This window comes from Bacillus rossius, chromosome 1, assembly GCF_032445375.1.
Source record: "Bacillus rossius redtenbacheri isolate Brsri chromosome 1, Brsri_v3, whole genome shotgun sequence".
Taxonomy (NCBI): Eukaryota; Metazoa; Arthropoda; class Insecta; order Phasmatodea; family Bacillidae; genus Bacillus; species Bacillus rossius.
The window spans coordinates 347,890,619-347,908,938 of NC_086330.1; the positions used below are offsets into that span (position 1 = coordinate 347,890,619).

General features: G+C 37.0%; 1 protein-coding gene across 2 annotated transcripts in view; it reads right to left on the reverse strand.

Annotated features, from left to right (window-relative positions):
- The window catches only part of LOC134528194 (uncharacterized), a 72,621-nt gene that overhangs the window by 34,236 nt on the left and 20,065 nt on the right, over positions 1 to 18,320 (reverse strand). For both annotated transcript variants that reach the window (XM_063361584.1, XM_063361585.1), the window contains exons 3-5: positions 11,281 to 11,305; positions 6,744 to 6,994; positions 5,081 to 5,229 (exon numbers count right to left, since the gene is read on the reverse strand). In XM_063361584.1, coding sequence (XP_063217654.1) covers positions 5,081 to 5,229; positions 6,744 to 6,994; positions 11,281 to 11,305 — 425 coding nt within the window. The remainder of the gene's footprint in view (positions 1 to 5,080; positions 5,230 to 6,743; positions 6,995 to 11,280; positions 11,306 to 18,320) is intronic.

Below are 18,320 nucleotides of genomic sequence, written 5' to 3' on the forward strand. Positions count from 1 at the left end.
CCACGATCGTCTGGTGGCAGAAGCGAAAGGTCGCCAAAAGCGAAATAAAACCTCTCGCATTAGCAACTTTAAGGTTGGAGATCTAGTACTAAAAAGGACTGCACCAACAAGCAACAAGTGGTCACAAGTCACACGTAAACTATTCATGTTATACAGCGGACCATATCAGGTGGCAGGCATAATTAGACAAAATTGCTACACGCTACAAGATGTTACGACTGGGCAACATATTGGTAATTTCAACATAAATCAATTAAGGCCATATCATACTCCTGTAATATGAAGAAACCAACAGCGCGGTATGAAGCTACTATTACCTTTAAACTACGTCAACCGGTATTATTGTGTCAGTATAAATATGAAAAAAAAAAAATGTTGAGGACATTTATATTAACCTCAATTTGTTCAACGGTGTGTATAAGGTCATTTTGTTTGGTTAAAAGGAAAACTGATGAATACAAGTGTCGGGTGAACTGGATTAGTGTACCATGTTTAGTGTTTATTGTTTAATGTTTTGTATTCGTTATCCAGTTTATTTAGTTTGGAGTCATGTGTAAACTCCCAGGCTATTTTAGGTTCAGTACGAACTTTAATGTTCAAATTCCTAGGCGTTGACCTATTTAGGATGTACTGTTAGCCTAAATATTTATTGTACCATTGACCCGCACTTTGTTAATCAATAATTTTTTTTCCTGCGATGAGCATTGTATACACACGCATAGAAAATGTATTTATACCCTACTAAGTATAAGTCTACCTATATTTAATGACACAATATATGAGAATCATATAATAGTAGTGAATACAGCCGTTCTAAGTAGAGTATTGGTATCAGATAAAGTCATACGTCAGCATCACATACACGCGTTGCCGTGCAAACATAATATTATGTCTAAACTAATCTATATTGATCCCAACAGTGTATTGCTTGATATAATTATGGTGTGATTCTTTAATTTTTTTTGTGAGCATACTTCCTCGTCTCGCAGTAGGAAACAAACAAAACTCGTAATTGTAATCCCACAGGGTTACGTGACACTGAAGTGGACATCCCTTTCGTCCACATATCCTAAATACTTACAATTTAGTTTGTAACTAACGATTATAGTATATTATGTATAATTATCCAATATTTAATTTGCTATTGTTTAAGGTTAATGAAAAATGATCACTGAAGAAGTTTTTTTTTATGAATAAGTTTTATTAGGGTCGCAAGTGGTGAAGAGGTTCGATATAATATTTAAGGCGCAAACGAACAGTTCCAGTAATAATGAAAGCTTAACGTTAAGTGCGCGAATGATTAAACATAATGACAAATACAGTGTGAGACGTGTGTTATAGAAGAATTTACGACGAGTAACTGTACGGACGTAGAATACATCAACATAGTGTTTATGGTTGACGAGAATGGTAACGAAAGTATATACTATTGTTGATCATGCACACTGGTCTGGTATCCCAAGTCTCCCAGCGATCCCGCAGCAGAACTGCTATCAGCAGTATTCCAGACATGGGATTGTCTGGAAATGCGACGACTCCTCGTTACGGCAACGATGTGTCAGTATTTGACATCGGACGAGGATACTCTCATCTAGGACAGGGGTACAACGATGACACCATCACAACCGAAGATGAAAAACAAATTTATTTTGAGGCCACAGTAAAGTATTATCATCAAGTGTTTCCTGACAACAGTGGCAAGGTAAGCTGAGACTTTGTTTACTACGTGCAACTGTGCTTGGAGCGGCGAGGAATCGGAACAGTTTACGACGTCTGCACACCAGTGGCGTAGCGTGGGTGGGGCGGAGGGGGCGGCCCGCCCCGGGCGGCAGCCCGCGGGGGCGGGTCGCCGGTGAAGCGGGTTGAGATCTGATCTATAATTCATTCATTACATGTGTCAGACACACTATAATGTTACATTTTTATCTAACATTTTGCACACCAACTATTTTTTAATATTTATTTAAAAGAAAAACTGCGAAATCACTGACAGAGCTCTTTATAACGTTTGTTTGTTTACATACGAACGGCAACATCGCATCACGCCGCGCGCGAGCCGAGTTGAGCGGCACTCCTTATTATGTTCATTACTCATACAAAATCTTTTGTTTCACGCGTCGGCCCGTGTCGATGCCTCTCTTTCGCACTCATTGAATTTAGTACTACGCATTGTACTGTAAAGTTTGACCTTAACCCAGGGAAAACCAAACAACTTCCACAAACCGGGACACAGTAAAACTCCTATATTGCCCCGTACCGCGAGCGCAGGTAAACCCAAAAAAATATTAAAACCCAAATTAATAGCAGGCTTAAAAAATACTAATAAGGTTGCGAACAGTGAGAGGAGGCAGCAAGTTAAAAGACGCAAAATTTATATGACAACATTTAATAAATATATATATATATATATATATCGTTTCATCACAAATCGGCGCATCCATCATAAAATACATACCCTATTACTACTTATAAAAATAGCTATATAATAATACTAAAAAAATACTTTAACAATTCCCCCCAAAAATTATAATTTGATCATATACTTCGGAGCTCTGAAAATTAAATATAATTACCAAAAAGGCATTAAAAATATATAAGAACACATTAATACAAATACAAATACAAATATAGATACGCACCGGGCGTATCACCGCTGTAAATACCAATTAACATAGGCGAAATCTAGCAAAATATTGACACACCTTAACATGCAAATAAAACTCTGCGCTTTAAAAACCCTCTTAGTGGAAAGTAGAGACCGTTTCGTGCAAGAAGCAATTGACTTTGCTAAGACTCTCTGCGAAAAACTCGGAATCGAACTCAAAACGAGAAGAATTCGCAGGAAAAAACGCATGCATGGCGATGAATCTTCTGAAGATGCAGCTTTGTCTCACGAACAGGAAATCCGTCGAGAGATTATCTCATCATTCGACAAGATCATTCAAGAAATGACGACTCGATTCCAGCAAATTCAAGAAATATCGGACAAGTTCGGATTTTTGATGCCAGCGAAACTTTTGGACAGCAAGTTCGAGTGTGATCTTACCCATGTATTAGAAGACATCGACAAGGACGAGTTTAAGATGGAGCGGAAGCGTCTTCAGCAGTTTGTTGTTGTTGCCTGTTCTGAATCAGAGGAAGATATAAGTGGTAAAGGACCACTGGAGCTCCTTCAGTTCATTCAAAAACTGAATCTCGTAATTTCGGTTCCAAATATAGTCATCTTGATTCGAAAATATTTGACTTTGGCGATTAGTGTTGCAAGTTGTGAGAGAAAATTTTCGAAGTTGAAGCTAATAAAAAATTACCTCAGATCTACTATGAGCCCCGCTAGACTATCAAACTTGGCTATATTGTCGATTGAACAAGAATTGGCTGCTAATATTGATTTTGACAAAGTTATTTCTGACTTCGCTGCTCATAAGGCCCGTAGAATCCGCTTGTAAAACCGCTCATCCTATTTTAACTTCAATAAAAGGTACCTTATTGCATGTGAAATTTAATTTTAATTAAGCACCTATAGAATGGGGGCGGCAAAATGGGTCTCCCGCCCCAGGCGCCGAGATGGCACGCTACGCCACTGCTGCACACTCAGTGTTACCAACCCTCTGCAGTGATTCAGTTCCATAGTTTAATATAAACATACAAACTTTAACAAACTTATGTGTAAATTTAGTATGGAAGCGGCAATCTGTAAATATGCCATATTCACAGCACTATGAAACTGAATAATTTTTATTTTGTCTTTGGACTCGAATGAACACTATGAGAAAAGATTTTTTTTTTTTTTATGTGCTTTGTGTTTGCAAAGAAGTACATTATCTTTGCTGGCTTGTAAAAAAAAAGAGAAGTTTTAAAATGAAAATGGAAGTTTCGGATTGTGAATAGTGAGTTTTAAATAAAATGTTTGGCTGTATTAAATAATTAAATAATTGTATACCAAGAAATAGTTTCATCAGGTATGTGTGTACCAATAGGAATAAATTGCAACTAGAGACTATCCTAGTGGTTGAGTACTAAAGAACTCATGACTCTAACTAAGTGAGTTAGCCGGCAAAACCTTTTAAAGTTGATATTTAAAGAAATTTTGATACGTGTTTTGCGCCCAACTATTAAAGGCAACGCTAGATACGAGGATTTAAATATTGCTATAATTAACTTCTGCAGTGATCATTTTCTTTTTTATTTACAAATCTATGACACTCTAGGTTACACTGGCAATATTTATATTTAAAACAAATATCAATCATACTGTGAGGGTTAGTTTCCTCGCAAAATGAAGATTATGCTTTAAATCCTATTTTTAATTGTGTGTATTTTTACAATCTCCATCTAAATTTAACCACCATTTTGTAGAATTGAAGGAAAAGCTTCTTTTTAATACTTAAACATACAATACAGTTCAGATAGTATATTTGAAGTCAGCGAGTGTCGTTTTGAAGTATAAGATCGCATGCTAGCTCAAGTCAAGATATCCGCTTATCTCCTTCGAATGTGCAATTTTATAGCACAAGTAACGAAATTTTAAGTGTATTTTTTATCAACCACCAGAAAGCCAGAGCATTCTACCATAATCAATATTTTAATCGCGCTTGGGAGCGATCTGACATCCCTATTCTAGTGATATAAACAAGAGAGTGGGATAAAACCTAAAGACGAGAAGTATAAATACAATTATAAATAAAATTATATATTTTAATATCTTACAACATACCATTTGAACATTGTTAAAACTTTTTTTTTGCTAAGATAAAATAAAAAAAACGATGTATTTGTTGCTACGATGTTAGAATAATCAGTTTTTAAATAAATACAATATATTATCATAGGCTATATTGGTCAGTATAACCTTGAAAACAAATTAATAAAATATTATTTACGTCAGTAATATAGAACAGAAAAATTATTTTGTAACAATCCTACTTTCTAATAAAATCATTATCTTCATAATCACACTGCATTCTGTGTTCATGATAGGTAAAAATTAAGCAAACATTTTGACTTATACTCCAAACTTAATTTTTTTATTACCTAGATAACAACGTTTCTTTAGTAATACCCGAACAACATGAATACTTACTCTAAATATTCACCAATAAAAGTGCTGTGATGAGGCGTACAGTTCAAGCTTGTTTCATTAAACGCTGTTTTTATGTTAAGCTCGGCTGAACTGCAAGACTTGAGTCTGTATAGTCCGCTAGAGATGAATCGAAAAGTGTGATATCCGAACTGAAAAAATAGAATTCGATTAATTATTTGCACTTTCCAAAATTTAATAATCGTAATGTAACTCAATTTCACTGTGGACAGTTGTTCACTGGCGCTTGTTATAAGAACTTTTTATAATTAAAGTTGAAAATCCTATTTAAATAATTTAATGGTTCAATAATATTAATTTTAGAAATATTTTAATCACAGATTACATTTTTAGTAGGAGTTAATTTTTAAAAATAAATATTTATCAAATAATAGGTTGTACAAAGTATGGACAATTTGACAATTTGTGCTACAATATGTTTCGCTGTGTTTTTATATAATATCTCTAATAAGATATAAGTTAACGTTCACTTTGTATATTGCCTTTCCCTCTCCCTCTTTACCAAACAACCTTTCTTTCTTTCCACAAACCTACGCACTTAAGAAGAAACCTGCAAAATTCGCGCTATTCTCTTGTACCAGGATGTTCAACAATTACACTAATACAAGACGGTGTTTGTTATAAATTACACTTTTTTTTTGTAAATGGAACAGTATTCATTTTAAATTACAGATATTTGTAAATTTTTACATTTACATGGAAACAACTGTATCACTAAAAAAACCAGTGTTCGCAGTAATACTAAGTTAGGATTCTTACCTGGGAATTCATGCAATGTGTTGTCCCAGTACCTCCAATAGTTAAAAGCTAGTTGTAAACCGTTCCCTGAATAGCTTTCCAGTATTAACTGCGCACATTAACAAGCAAAATGAAACAAAGTCCAATTATTGAATATTTGAAAATATTTTTAATGGTTTAAAAAAAAATAATGCTTGAGTAAAATATCAATTAAAATATAAAAATTATACATTTTTTTTAAGAAATGCTCAGTATTATCGTGGAAAAAAAAAACGTATTTCATACATGCGGAAATAACCATAGCCGTGTGTTGTACTAAGTTACAATATTTTTTTTTTTTTAGTTTTACAAACTATTTCTTGGCAAATTGGTTTCCAAAGCTATCTTTTGTAAAAGAACATAATTTTTTTTTCTGTTTTTGAATTCAGAACGGTAAAAAAAAAAATTGGTTGTCTGTAAAATCGGTTTACGGACGATAGTTTAACGTGACGTCATAACAAAACATTGATGAAATGATTGCATACTTTATGAATAAAATTGAATCATTTTTATTTTAATCATAAAAGAATAAACACTTGAAATTATACTAGTAATCAGATTTTTAAAATGCAAGAATAATTAACCTTCATTGCCGAAATTGTTGTTGTAATGAGCAATGAAAACCGCATTCACTTTGCACTTCACTTTATAAACAGTCTAGTGGAAGAGAAATAGATGCAGCGCAAGTGCGTACAATGTGCGTAACGGGACACAGCGTAACGGGACACAGCGTAACGAAACAATGTGCGTAACAGGACACTTTTTCGTGCGTGCAGCCGGCGTTCACCGATTTATTAGACGTTGTCACGTCAAAAAAAAAATTCTCCAGTAAGCGAGTCGGTGGGTGCTCGTCCGTCCCCGCGCTCACCTCCTCCCGGACGTAGTGCGGACACGTGGACGTGTTCGGCGGGGCCGCTCCTCCGCTCGTCGCGTAGTCCTCGGGACCCAGGAGCGCCTGCGTGTACGCAACCCAGCCCCCGTGGCCCAGGTACTTCTCCAGCACCAGCTTCTTCACCGTCTTGCCGGGCCTGGGCAGCTGGAAGTACACTCCCAGCTCCCCGCGCCACTCGTCCACCGCCCAGGAGGACGGGCTGCAGCACTTGCTGTCTTCCGGATAGTCTGGACGGGAAAGAAAAAAAATTGGTTGTCTGTAAAGTCGGTTTACGGACGATAGTTTTAACGTGACAGCGTCATGACAAAACATTGATGAAATGATTGCATACTTTTATGAATAAAATTGAATCATTTTTATCTATACTAATATTATAAAGCTGCAGAGTTTGTTTGTTTGAACGCGCTAATCTCAGGAACCACTGGTCCGATTTGAAAAATTATTTCAGTATTGGATAGTACATTTATCGAGGAAGACTATAGGCTATATTATATTATCAATAACATCAGGGATCCTTACTAAAAGTCCAATTTAGAATCAAATGCGTTGGAGGGGGTTAGATACAACATGCAGTACACGTACGAAGTCTGTGTTAATGCCGCAGGCGCTATTGCCTATTAACATTGTTGCCACGCACTAGATGCCTTATCATTCTTAATTTTCCCATACAAGTAAAAAACACCAGTGAGATATTAACAACGAAGCAATCAAGTACCCTCATAAGAGTTCAATTAGTATTTAAATAATTTCTATCACTTTAAATCGCAAACCTAAACTATTCTTTTTTTCCTCTCTCTGTGTTTAATTTGTTTTTTTTATTGCCCTTTTTTTCAAGTATATATAATTTACAGACTTGAAACTTCACAGTAATGTTCCTTATGTTACGCAAGATGACATTTTCAGAAAATTAGATCCCATGGGTGGTTAAAACCAGGCAACAGTGGGTACTTTGTCTGCATGAGAACAGGATTTATCATTGTTCATGCCTTCTGCGTCTCCATGGCAACGGGCATCGCGCGGCAGTGGCGTACCCACAAGGAGGGGCATGTATAATGAGCGGCGCAACTGTAGACTGCCGTAGCGAAGTACGGGTACATCAGTTGTACGTTGCGTGCACGAGTCGGGAAACCATTGGTGCTATTCATTTTCTCTCCGGTACATTATACAGCATTGTAATAACTGTTCACTGAATTTTTTTAATTTACCATTACTGTAAATGGGAGATGTGGCTTAATATTTTTCCATTAGTATAGTCGTGCGAAGCCGAGTCGGGCAGCTATTTTTAATAATAAAAGAATAAATACTTGAAATTATAGGCCTACTAGTAATCAGATTTATAAAATACAAGAATAATTAACCTTTATTACCGAAATTATTGTTGTAATAAGCAATGAAAACCACATTAACTTTTCACTTCACTTTTTAAAGAGTCGACGAAACAGTTCACGTGTAGATGACTTGTAATTAATTTTAAAAACTGGCGTTTAGCTATAAAGTTTAAATATAATTATGAACAAGTTTTCATATAAATTACATGTAATCAAATATCTATCATTAATTATATGAATCACCATAATTTTTTTAGTCAATTGTAACATAACCTATTATTACTGCACTCGCCGTCACGGAACACAGCGTAACGGAACAAGTGCGTAACGGAACACAGCGTGACGGAACAATGTGCGTAACGGGACACTTTTTTGTGCGTGCAGCCGGCGTTCATCGATTTATTAGACGTCACGTCAAAAAAAAATTAACTTCACTGTAATTTTGTTTGTAAATGGTACAGAAATATTTATGTTAAATTACAGATGTGTGCAAATTTGTACGTTTACATGGAAACTTACTGGATCACTACAAAATAAGTGTTCGCAGTTCGGATTCTTACCCGGACATTTAGGCTTTGAGTTGTCCCAGTTCCTTCGATAGTTTATTGACTACGTGGCAAGAGATATATGAATTCCACACCTCGCGCATCTAAGGCCAGGGTGCATCAAACTGCGCTACTGAGGATCCGTGTACCCTGAATTTTGTTAAGAAAAAAAAAACTTTTACAAGCAATTAGTCCACGCCACCTTGGATTTATAAAATTTTTGGGGCGTGGCATGGCAAAACTAATATCTTCCCGGTCTTTCACGCCTCATTACAGACTGATATCCACCGACCGGCTGCAGAGCATAATTGCCACGCCACCCACATTTCCTCACTAAGCAGGTGCAAACACGACATTCTGGAGTTATAAAAAAAATCAAAATATTAACATATAAGCTGTGTTTCAATGTTTAATAAGATATGATAAGATTAACTTTTACGTTCACGTGCAAGCAAGTCAGTACAAACAGAAGTAACTTTGTAAACACGACTAGCAACTAGCGCAGCTTGGCGTGCACGAGGTTAACCGAACCTCAAAAGCTTCTCGCCGTACTCACCAGATGGCTGTCGTAGTATAAACATTGGCTGAACACACGCACGCAGGCGTCGGACAATACATTTACGTAATATTATTTGTTGTACAATTTTAATTAGGCTTAATACGGAAAGGGTAAGCTATCGATTTTTGATTCGTCACATTATTAAATTCACGCAAGTGTCGTTATTGTACGCGCATGGAAATAAAAAAAACTTATGTGGACGAAAAAGAAACCCTACTCCGAATTTATTTAGTACCGCGCTACTTCAAAAAATGTCCTAATTAATTGGTGTCGTTACTTCAAAACAGTGCAAATCGTACTTTTTGTGTATCCGTGAGGCCGGGCATGGTGGGAATTTTGCTCGAAGTTGACCCCTCCCCCTTCTAGGGTTTGGAAAGAGGGGGAGGGAGAAATTCTTTTAATTCCTATTTGTAGTCCGAGCCATTAGGAAACCCCCCCCCCCTCCTTTTCACCCGGGGGGGGGGGGGGGGGGAGTCATTTACCACCGATTTTTTTTAAGTCGGTAAAATTAAAGTACGTTGTTTTCGAGGCCTTCGGGCACCATCGGACCCCTCGCGGGGTGGGGGTCAGTTGCCCCCCATATTTTCGGGACATTGAAATTTGAATTTTTGGTGCATTTCGAGGAATTTATAAAATTTATATTCAATATAAACCAAATAGTAAAAAAAACGCTATTATTGTTGCATGAACTTTAAAGTAAAAAATGTTTAATTTTAAGTAATTTGTTCAACAGCAATAAATGTACTACGACACTGTATAGAGTATTTTTTTAAATAATTTTAATAATACTTTTAGGTGCATTTCGAGTAATAAAAAAATTCAATATAAACTTTAAAATAAAAATATATATTTTTTTAAATAAAAAAAGAAAGTTTTCGTTGTTCCGTGAACTAAAAAGTAAAAAATAAAATATTTCATTTTAAATAACAGCGAAAGAATGAACTACGATTTGTGTAAAGTAATTTGTTATAAGCTTAAAATAATAAAGTACACTTAAACACTGGTAAGTACACAGATTAAGAAAAATTTAGATTAATGTAATATAATGTACACAGGTGCAAAATAAATTATGCCTGGTACGTCTATTGCTGCTGGGAAAAGGTGCGCAAGGGGAAAAGGATGGGGGAGAATTGGGGGCGCTAATCACAATTTCTGCCCCGAGTGAAGAAAAGCCTAGATCCGTCCCTGATTCGCCTGAGGTATATACTTGCACGCAGTACTTGTCCCTGGAAGTGAGTGACATAAAAAGGTCTGTACGCCAAGCTGGAACGAATATGCATACTTCGAGTTGAAGAAACATTGCCACTTTTGAAAGAAAAAAAATAACATATTTGGTACAACATTTAATCAGTCAAAGAATCACAAAATAATATTTGCCTTATATGTTTTGTCGATTTTAATGTATTCGTAGATTGAACAAAAAGTTAATTATTTTAGCATGTTTACAACGAAGTTTCGACAAATAATATATACAAAGATAGAAACACAATCATAATATAAACTACCATAAGACACTAATGAATTGTTAAAAAATAATTGATTACGGTTAGCATTATTATAATTTTTTTTAAACATTTATCCGTCGAAAAAAAAATAATAATGTAGACAAAATATTCTGCTGAGAAGGTCAAACGTTGAAACAGTCAGGGTTCTTCAAGTACCTACTTGAATTACTACACGGCCTTTGAACGCTGCGTCAGATAAAGGGAAACGGATGGGAAAAAACCTTAAGGATGGCACCTCCCTGATTTAGCACCTGTTTGCGTCCCCTCGGAGAGTGGTTAACGGCGGTCTGGTGATCGATTCCCGACGAGGACTATTCTGATAATATTCGCAAGCTTTGTAAACCTTGTCAAAATTGTGACGGGAGGAAGACTGTTATTTTGAAGCCAAATAACAAATAACAGTTGTTTATTTCCACATCTCTCTCTCCTTTTTTTTTTTTTTTTTTTTTACATATCTGATATTCAAGATACTCTTCTTAGTATGAATTTGTTTGCCACAGTAATTACAATACCAACATCTTAAATGGTAAACAAAATAAAATATATAAAAAAATTAAATATGTTGCGATTACATACCAAGTAATCCGCTGTCTTGTCTAATCTGAAAAATAAATAATAACAATAATAATATCAAACCTTAAAAATATATATGTAAAACATACTAGTACAATCACGAAGAAATTAAGCGAACTTTGTGTAACTTAATAACTATAAAGTGCCTATCTTACGTAGGGGGATTTAATAGTTGCTTTCGCTACACTGTTATAATTTACAGTAAATTTATTACAAACTACACACCATAAAAAAAATGCAGATAGCTGGATCTTTGTAGAAACTACTCTGGTTTCCGTCTTCCGGGTTCTGTGGGGTAAATATGCAGGTGGATAGAAACAATAAATAAATTAATAGTTTTGAAGGTTTTGACCGTTTCTCCAAAATGATTCTTTAGTAATATGAAATGATTTTTAAAGTAAGTTAACTCTGAGCCCACACATTCACGAATGTATCCATAAAATATACGAAGATGCCCAGATCATTTTAAACAGTGTTGCTTCGTAAATTTATGGTGAAATTTTTTAACAATGAACCGGTGTAACTGAAGCTATAGTCTGTCTCACGCTTAGTTTACAGTACAGAGTAAATTAATGACGACCGATGTTGCCAGATTGGTACTTCTCGGTTTGTTTACATTATTAGATAATCTTATTTTGAATATCAATATTAATTATATATTAATTTAAATTTTTTTTATATTTGTAGACCAAACAATTGTGTCTATTGCAGTATTATTACAGTTATAATCATTCTGAATGGCATTATTGTAACAGTCAATCACTGTTAATTACAAAGCATTCCATTAAAACCAACATGACGTTTCTCAATTCTACCTCCTTAGAACTAAAAAAACCGACGATACTGTTGAAATACAATAAGAAAGTATGTATCCGTAATTCTTATTCAGAATTTTCATTTACATTTTTAAAAAAATCCGTTACATTACAAAGATATGTCGAAATCTGGCAACAGAGCATACCCAAACAAGTACAGTGCTAATGGCGAAAATCTTGTTTTTTAAACAGAGAGTAAATACGCATTACAATTCACACTGTAAACTAAGGATGTGGCACGCAGTACATAGAGCTAGTGGCGTCACTACAATTTGCGACGCCCTAGGGCTACTTTAACCTTTTCAGGGCTCTAATATATTATAGAAGGGTCTTACTGAGGGGAATAGCCCTATGAGAAAAAGGGTATTGGGTGGCACTCCGAAAATTTTGAAAAATAAACTCTTTTAAAATAACTTTTTTAAAAGCCAAACTAGAACTTAAAATTCGATAAAGGTTTCACCAATTTGTAGGGGCGTGCATATTTCGCGAAAAGATTACGAGACTAGCTGAAAATTAAATCACAGTGGTTTTTTTATGATTTGGGGGGGAGTGTCTTTCGGGTACGTGTCGATTGATCACCGTGACATTTTGGTCTCTCTGAGTGTTTATTATATGGAGAAGATTTTTATGCTATCCATTGTGCTATAGCACGTCACTAGATGGCGCTGCAGCGCAGCAACTTCTATAGGCCTACCGTTGAACCGATCGCCAAGGGAAATTTCAAGTTCAAATTGGGAAGGCGAGTCCTGTCCACAAACTGATTTCGAAAAAAAAAAAATCCCTTCACCTTGTGTTTAAGCCCGGGCAACTAGTAATGTGCATGGGACTTGAATTTCATGACAAAAAATTGGTTGTCTGTAAAGTCGGTTTACGGACGATAGTTTAACGTGACAACGTCATAACAAACCATTGATGAAATGATTGCATACTTTTATGAATAAAATTGAATAATTTTTATTTTAATAATAAAAGAATAAATACTTGAAATTATACTAGTAATCAAATTTTTAAAATGCAAGAATAATTAACCTTTATTGCCGAAATTGTTGTTGGAATAAGCAATGAAAACCACATTAAACATTTTCACTTCACTTTATAAACAGTCGACGAAACCGTTCACGTGTAGATGACTTGTAATAAATTTTAAAAACTGGTGTTTAGCTATAAAGTTTAAATATAATTATGAACAAGAGTAGTATATAATAGTATTTCCTAGATCAGGATGCAGGATGTGGATTGTGATTGTCGGTCCGCCATCTTGGATTTGTGACGTCACGGCGGCAAAAATTCCTTAAAATTCCTCAAAAGTGACTCAAAATGACTCAAAATTACCCGTTTTAAGAAAAAAAATCCCGTTTTCGAGGGAAAAATTCCAGTTTCGAGGGAACATTTCCCGTTTTAGTCCTTAAAAATCCCAGCGGCTAGAAATGTCCTGATAGAGGCTTAAGCATCCTTAACTCAAGCCTCAGTTAAGCCTCTATCAGGATGTGACCTTGACCTTTGACCTTGACCCCGACGGCCATCTTGGATCCACCATCTTGGATGACATCATTTCGTTTTCTCGAACATTCCAGCATTGTGTTATCCACCATTTTGAATTATGACGTCACCGTTGCAATTTCCGTTACGGCCGCCATCTTTAAATTTATTATCCGATTTTAATGAAAAAAATTTAAAATTTATAAAAAAATTTAAATAAAATTTTTTTAATAAATTATTAATAAAAATCATACATTTACGACACAGAGCTCGGAGTCCTCGGTTCGAACCCGACGAGTACAAAAAAAAATAAAATGACGACCGATCCTTCCCCCGCGGTGGCTGCAGGCATACTGACTCCCTCCACTTTTTTTTTCAAAGCATATATATATCGTCAGGTAGTATGACGTCATGTCCGCCATCTTATTTTCATCTGCTGGATGCCACCATTTTAGTTTCGTCGGCGAGAGTGCGCTACCGTCATGTTAGTTTAATTCTTATCCGCTAGAGTGCAGTAATCATTTATTATTGCTGTGACACCCGACATATTGTCATTTGGCTGCCATCTTGAAAATCCATAATTATTTAGCTAGAAATTCGGGAAGAATTCCAAAATTCATTAAATATATTTGTAATCTATATACTGATCGATTAGGTCGACTAAAGTCCTTGGTACGATCTAGGACGATGCAAAAAAAATTAAATATAACATCAATTTAACATAATAGTAACAGGTACGAGGAATTAAACACCACAAGTTCTTTTACAAACATAATATTTATTACATAATTTCTATTCTACTACAGGATCATTTGCGAAAGCCAGCAATCTTATAATCATTTAGTTCCGCAGCGGTGTGAAATGACTAATTCTTAGCTCCAATCGGTTTATACTAGACAGAGTCCAGCCAGAACCTTTACAGACATAGTCCACCTCTACTTGACAGAGTTTCTGGATACCGTTTTTAACAGTTTGCTTCACATCGTTAGAACTGTAAATTACTGCAGCCGATGTCTTGAATGCACACTTCTTCACTTTGTCATCGAACGGATATGGCTTTCCATATATACAGTCCAACCACAAGTTATATTTCAAAGGTCCGTTTGTTGCTACATCATCAGTAAGCTGATTGATTATGTACTCTCTGATATCATCAAGAAAATTACAAATGTCTTTCGACTCACCTAACGTATTTAAATAATAGTAGTCCTTCAATGTTCCACGAAATGCAGACTGCGCCAAGTAGAAGCCATTATCGTTCACTTGTAATGCGCCGAACACAGTCTTAGGTTTATTTTCCTGTTCAGACGTCATACCAATCGGTTGCTGCACATCGGTTTTCTTGCTTGTACGCTCACGAGCCTTCAACCTAAACCGAGGAGTTGAAATTTCTGCAGGTAGTTCAGCAGTAGGCACACGGACTTCACCTTTACAGTTTTTCGCATGCCGTCGCAAATTATCAATTCCAGTAAACCATTCATGACACTCATCACATCGAAACTTCATGCGAGATGGATTCTTCGTGCATTTGCTCCGCTCATGTCTTCGTGCATCATGAGCAAATGCGAACGACGTATCACAGTAGCTGCAAGGATACCGTGGTGATGAAGACGAACCTTTCAGACCCGATCCAGATACTGACGTTGCCGCAGTTGCACCATCTCCAGGCATACTCTTATGAACATCAATGCATCGTTGTTGCGCTGAAACCTTTACTTTCTGCCGAACAGAAGGACCTTTGCATATCTTCATGTGCGTTTTCATATTATCTTTTCTGGCAAACTGCTTATGACATTTCTCACAATCAAACATTTTACGATATAGGTTCTTGGCACATTCTCTATTCTCATGTCGTCGAGCATTGCTGTTGTTTGAGAAAATCTTGTCGCAGTAACAGCACCGATGTTCGTTAGTTGTTGTCGATTCGGCATCCATTGAAGTCTCCATTGATGACGAACCAGCGTTCGTCGAGTTTCCCTGTGCAGCCAGCACTAGCAGCATTAAAGTCTCTTCTGCTGGCGGTACCACGTCTGTTCAAGTCTCCTCCAGTGTTGACATCGACGTTGCCAACGGAATCTGCTCCACCATCGTCGACGCTGACGTCATGGTTCCCGCAGTCGATGGTACAACCTCCATCGAGTTGGGTCGTTAAAGTCGGTAAAGAGGCCATCGAGTTCGCAAGAACAGGTAACTACGTGATCAATGCACCAGATGAAACAAACTAGGTGATCCTTACACCGACGACGTCAGTAAAAACTGAGCGTCCTGTTGTCTAGGACTCGCTTATATACATGCACCGTATGGAATAATACGCTAGTCAAATCAAGAACCATTTACAATAATACTAGATTTAAAAAAACATTAAAAATAGAAGAACCATCAACGAAAAGACAGCACATTTGGAAGCACCGGCAACGAAAAGGCAGCACATTTGGAAGCACCGACAAAGAAAAGGCAGCACCGCCAACGAAAAGGAAGCACATTTGGAAGCACCGACAAAGAAAAGGCAGCACATTTGGAAGCACCGACAACGAAAAGGCAGCACATTTGGAAGCACCGACAACGAAACGGCAGCACATTTTGAAGCACCGACAACGAAAAGGCAGCACATTTGGAAGCACCGACAACGAAAAGGCAGCACATTTGGAAGCACCGACAACGATAAGGCAGCACATTTGGAAGCACCGAAACCGAAAAGGCAGCACATTTTGGACGCACCGACAACGAAAAATTAGCACATTTGGAAGCACCGACAACGAAAAGGCAGCACATTTGGAAGCACCGACTACGAAAAGGCAGCACATTTGGAGGCACCGACAACGAAAAGGCAGCACATTGGGAAGCACCGACAACGAAAAGGCAGCACATTTGGCAGCACCGACTACGAAAAGGCAGCACATTTGGCAGCACCGACTACGAAAAAGCTGCACATTTGGAAGCACCGACAACGAAACGGCAGCACATTTGGAAGCACCGACAACGAAAAGGCAGCACATTTGGAAGCACCTACTACGAAAAGGCAGCACATTTGGAAGCACCGACAACGAAAAGGCAGCATATTTGGAAGCACCGACAACGAAAAGGCAGCACATTTGGCAGTACCGACTACGAAAAGGCAGCACAATTGGAAGCACCGACAACGAAACGGCAGCACATTTGGAAGCACCGACAACGAAAAGGCAGCACATTTGGAAGCACCAACAACGAAAAGGCAGCACATTTGGAAGCACCGACAACGAAAAGGCAGCACATTTGGAAGCACCGACAACGAAAAGGCAGCACATTTTGGACGCACCGACAACGAAAAGGCAGCACATTTGGAAGCACCGACAACGAAAAGGCAGCACATTTGGAAGCACCGACTACGAAAAGGCAGCACATTTGGAAGCACCGACAACGAAAAGGCAGCACATTTGGAAGCACCGACAACGAAAAGGCAGCACATTTGGCAGCACCGACATCGAAAAGGCAGCACATTTGGCAGCACCGACAACGAAAAGGCAGCACATTTGGAAGCACCGACAACGAAAAGGCAGCACATTTTGAAGCACTATCATCGAAAAGGCAGCACATTTGGTAGCTCTATCAACAAAAAAAGGCTAAAAGGAAGCACAAGTTACGAGATCTATGTCTTAGTTAGAAATCAGAATACAAAAATAAAAACATTAAATTCTTATAATTTAAATTATTTATTTTATTGCTTTACATTATACAAATGCAAGTAAAAAAAGCAATTATTGTATGTAGCCAGCATTCCTCAGTTCCTTGAGTATGAAGGATATTTCTTTGATGCACGAATAGTTTCCTGCACAAAGCGAACCATGTAGAAGTCTTTGCCGGTCAACCAATATGTTTGGATCTTTCCATGAAGTGTAATCATTTTCTTCTACCACCATCTTCCTTGCACCTTTATAATAAATATTATGATCTCTGGTGTCTTCCGTTTTACCACCAACCTCAGGGTAACTTTCATGTTTGAGATGGTGATCATCACAAGCTTGATCAGATTTATTTAATATATCTCGTCGTTTCCATCGTTTCGGTCTCAGGACACCGCCACATTCTTCGATCTTGGCAGCTTTAGGTGCTTCATCATAGTCTATGTCTTTGTCAACAGCCTCAGAGTCACTGTAACAATCACCGTAGAAGGAATCGTCTTCACCCAATTTACCGTATTAATTCGATGTTGATGATGTTGAAGTGTCTTCATCGTCTTCATGCTTCCTTTTTAGGAGTCCATCATTTTTACAAAGTAGGAAAGATCTACTTGAATTCGGCTGGAATATATTCTCACTTTTCACGTTAAGGATTCTTCCATTGTCTTCATTCTTCCGTAAATCATCAACCTTCTTCAATTTAAGTTCTTTGTCGAGATCGGAAGAGCCAAGAAAATTATTGTCGTAATGCAGATCACTCTTCCTTAGGCTAGTAGATTCATCGTTGTCCTCTAGCTTGTACGCAGGCTTGACGCTACAAGTTCTGCCATGTCTTTTTAGGCTCTCTCTCCGCGTAAACGACTTGCTACATCGAACACAACTTATCATATTGCGCAGTGGATTTTTAACACAGTCATTCTTCTCGTGTTGTCTTTTATTCTTTCTCAAGATAAACTCTTTACTGCAAAACTTACACCTATGTTCTTTCGATACAGCGTCAGATCCCAAATCAGAATTCATATTAGTTACTGAGACTAATGCCAGATACCAATTGAGTGTTTTAAATTAGATTCAATACTTAAATAGAAATTTT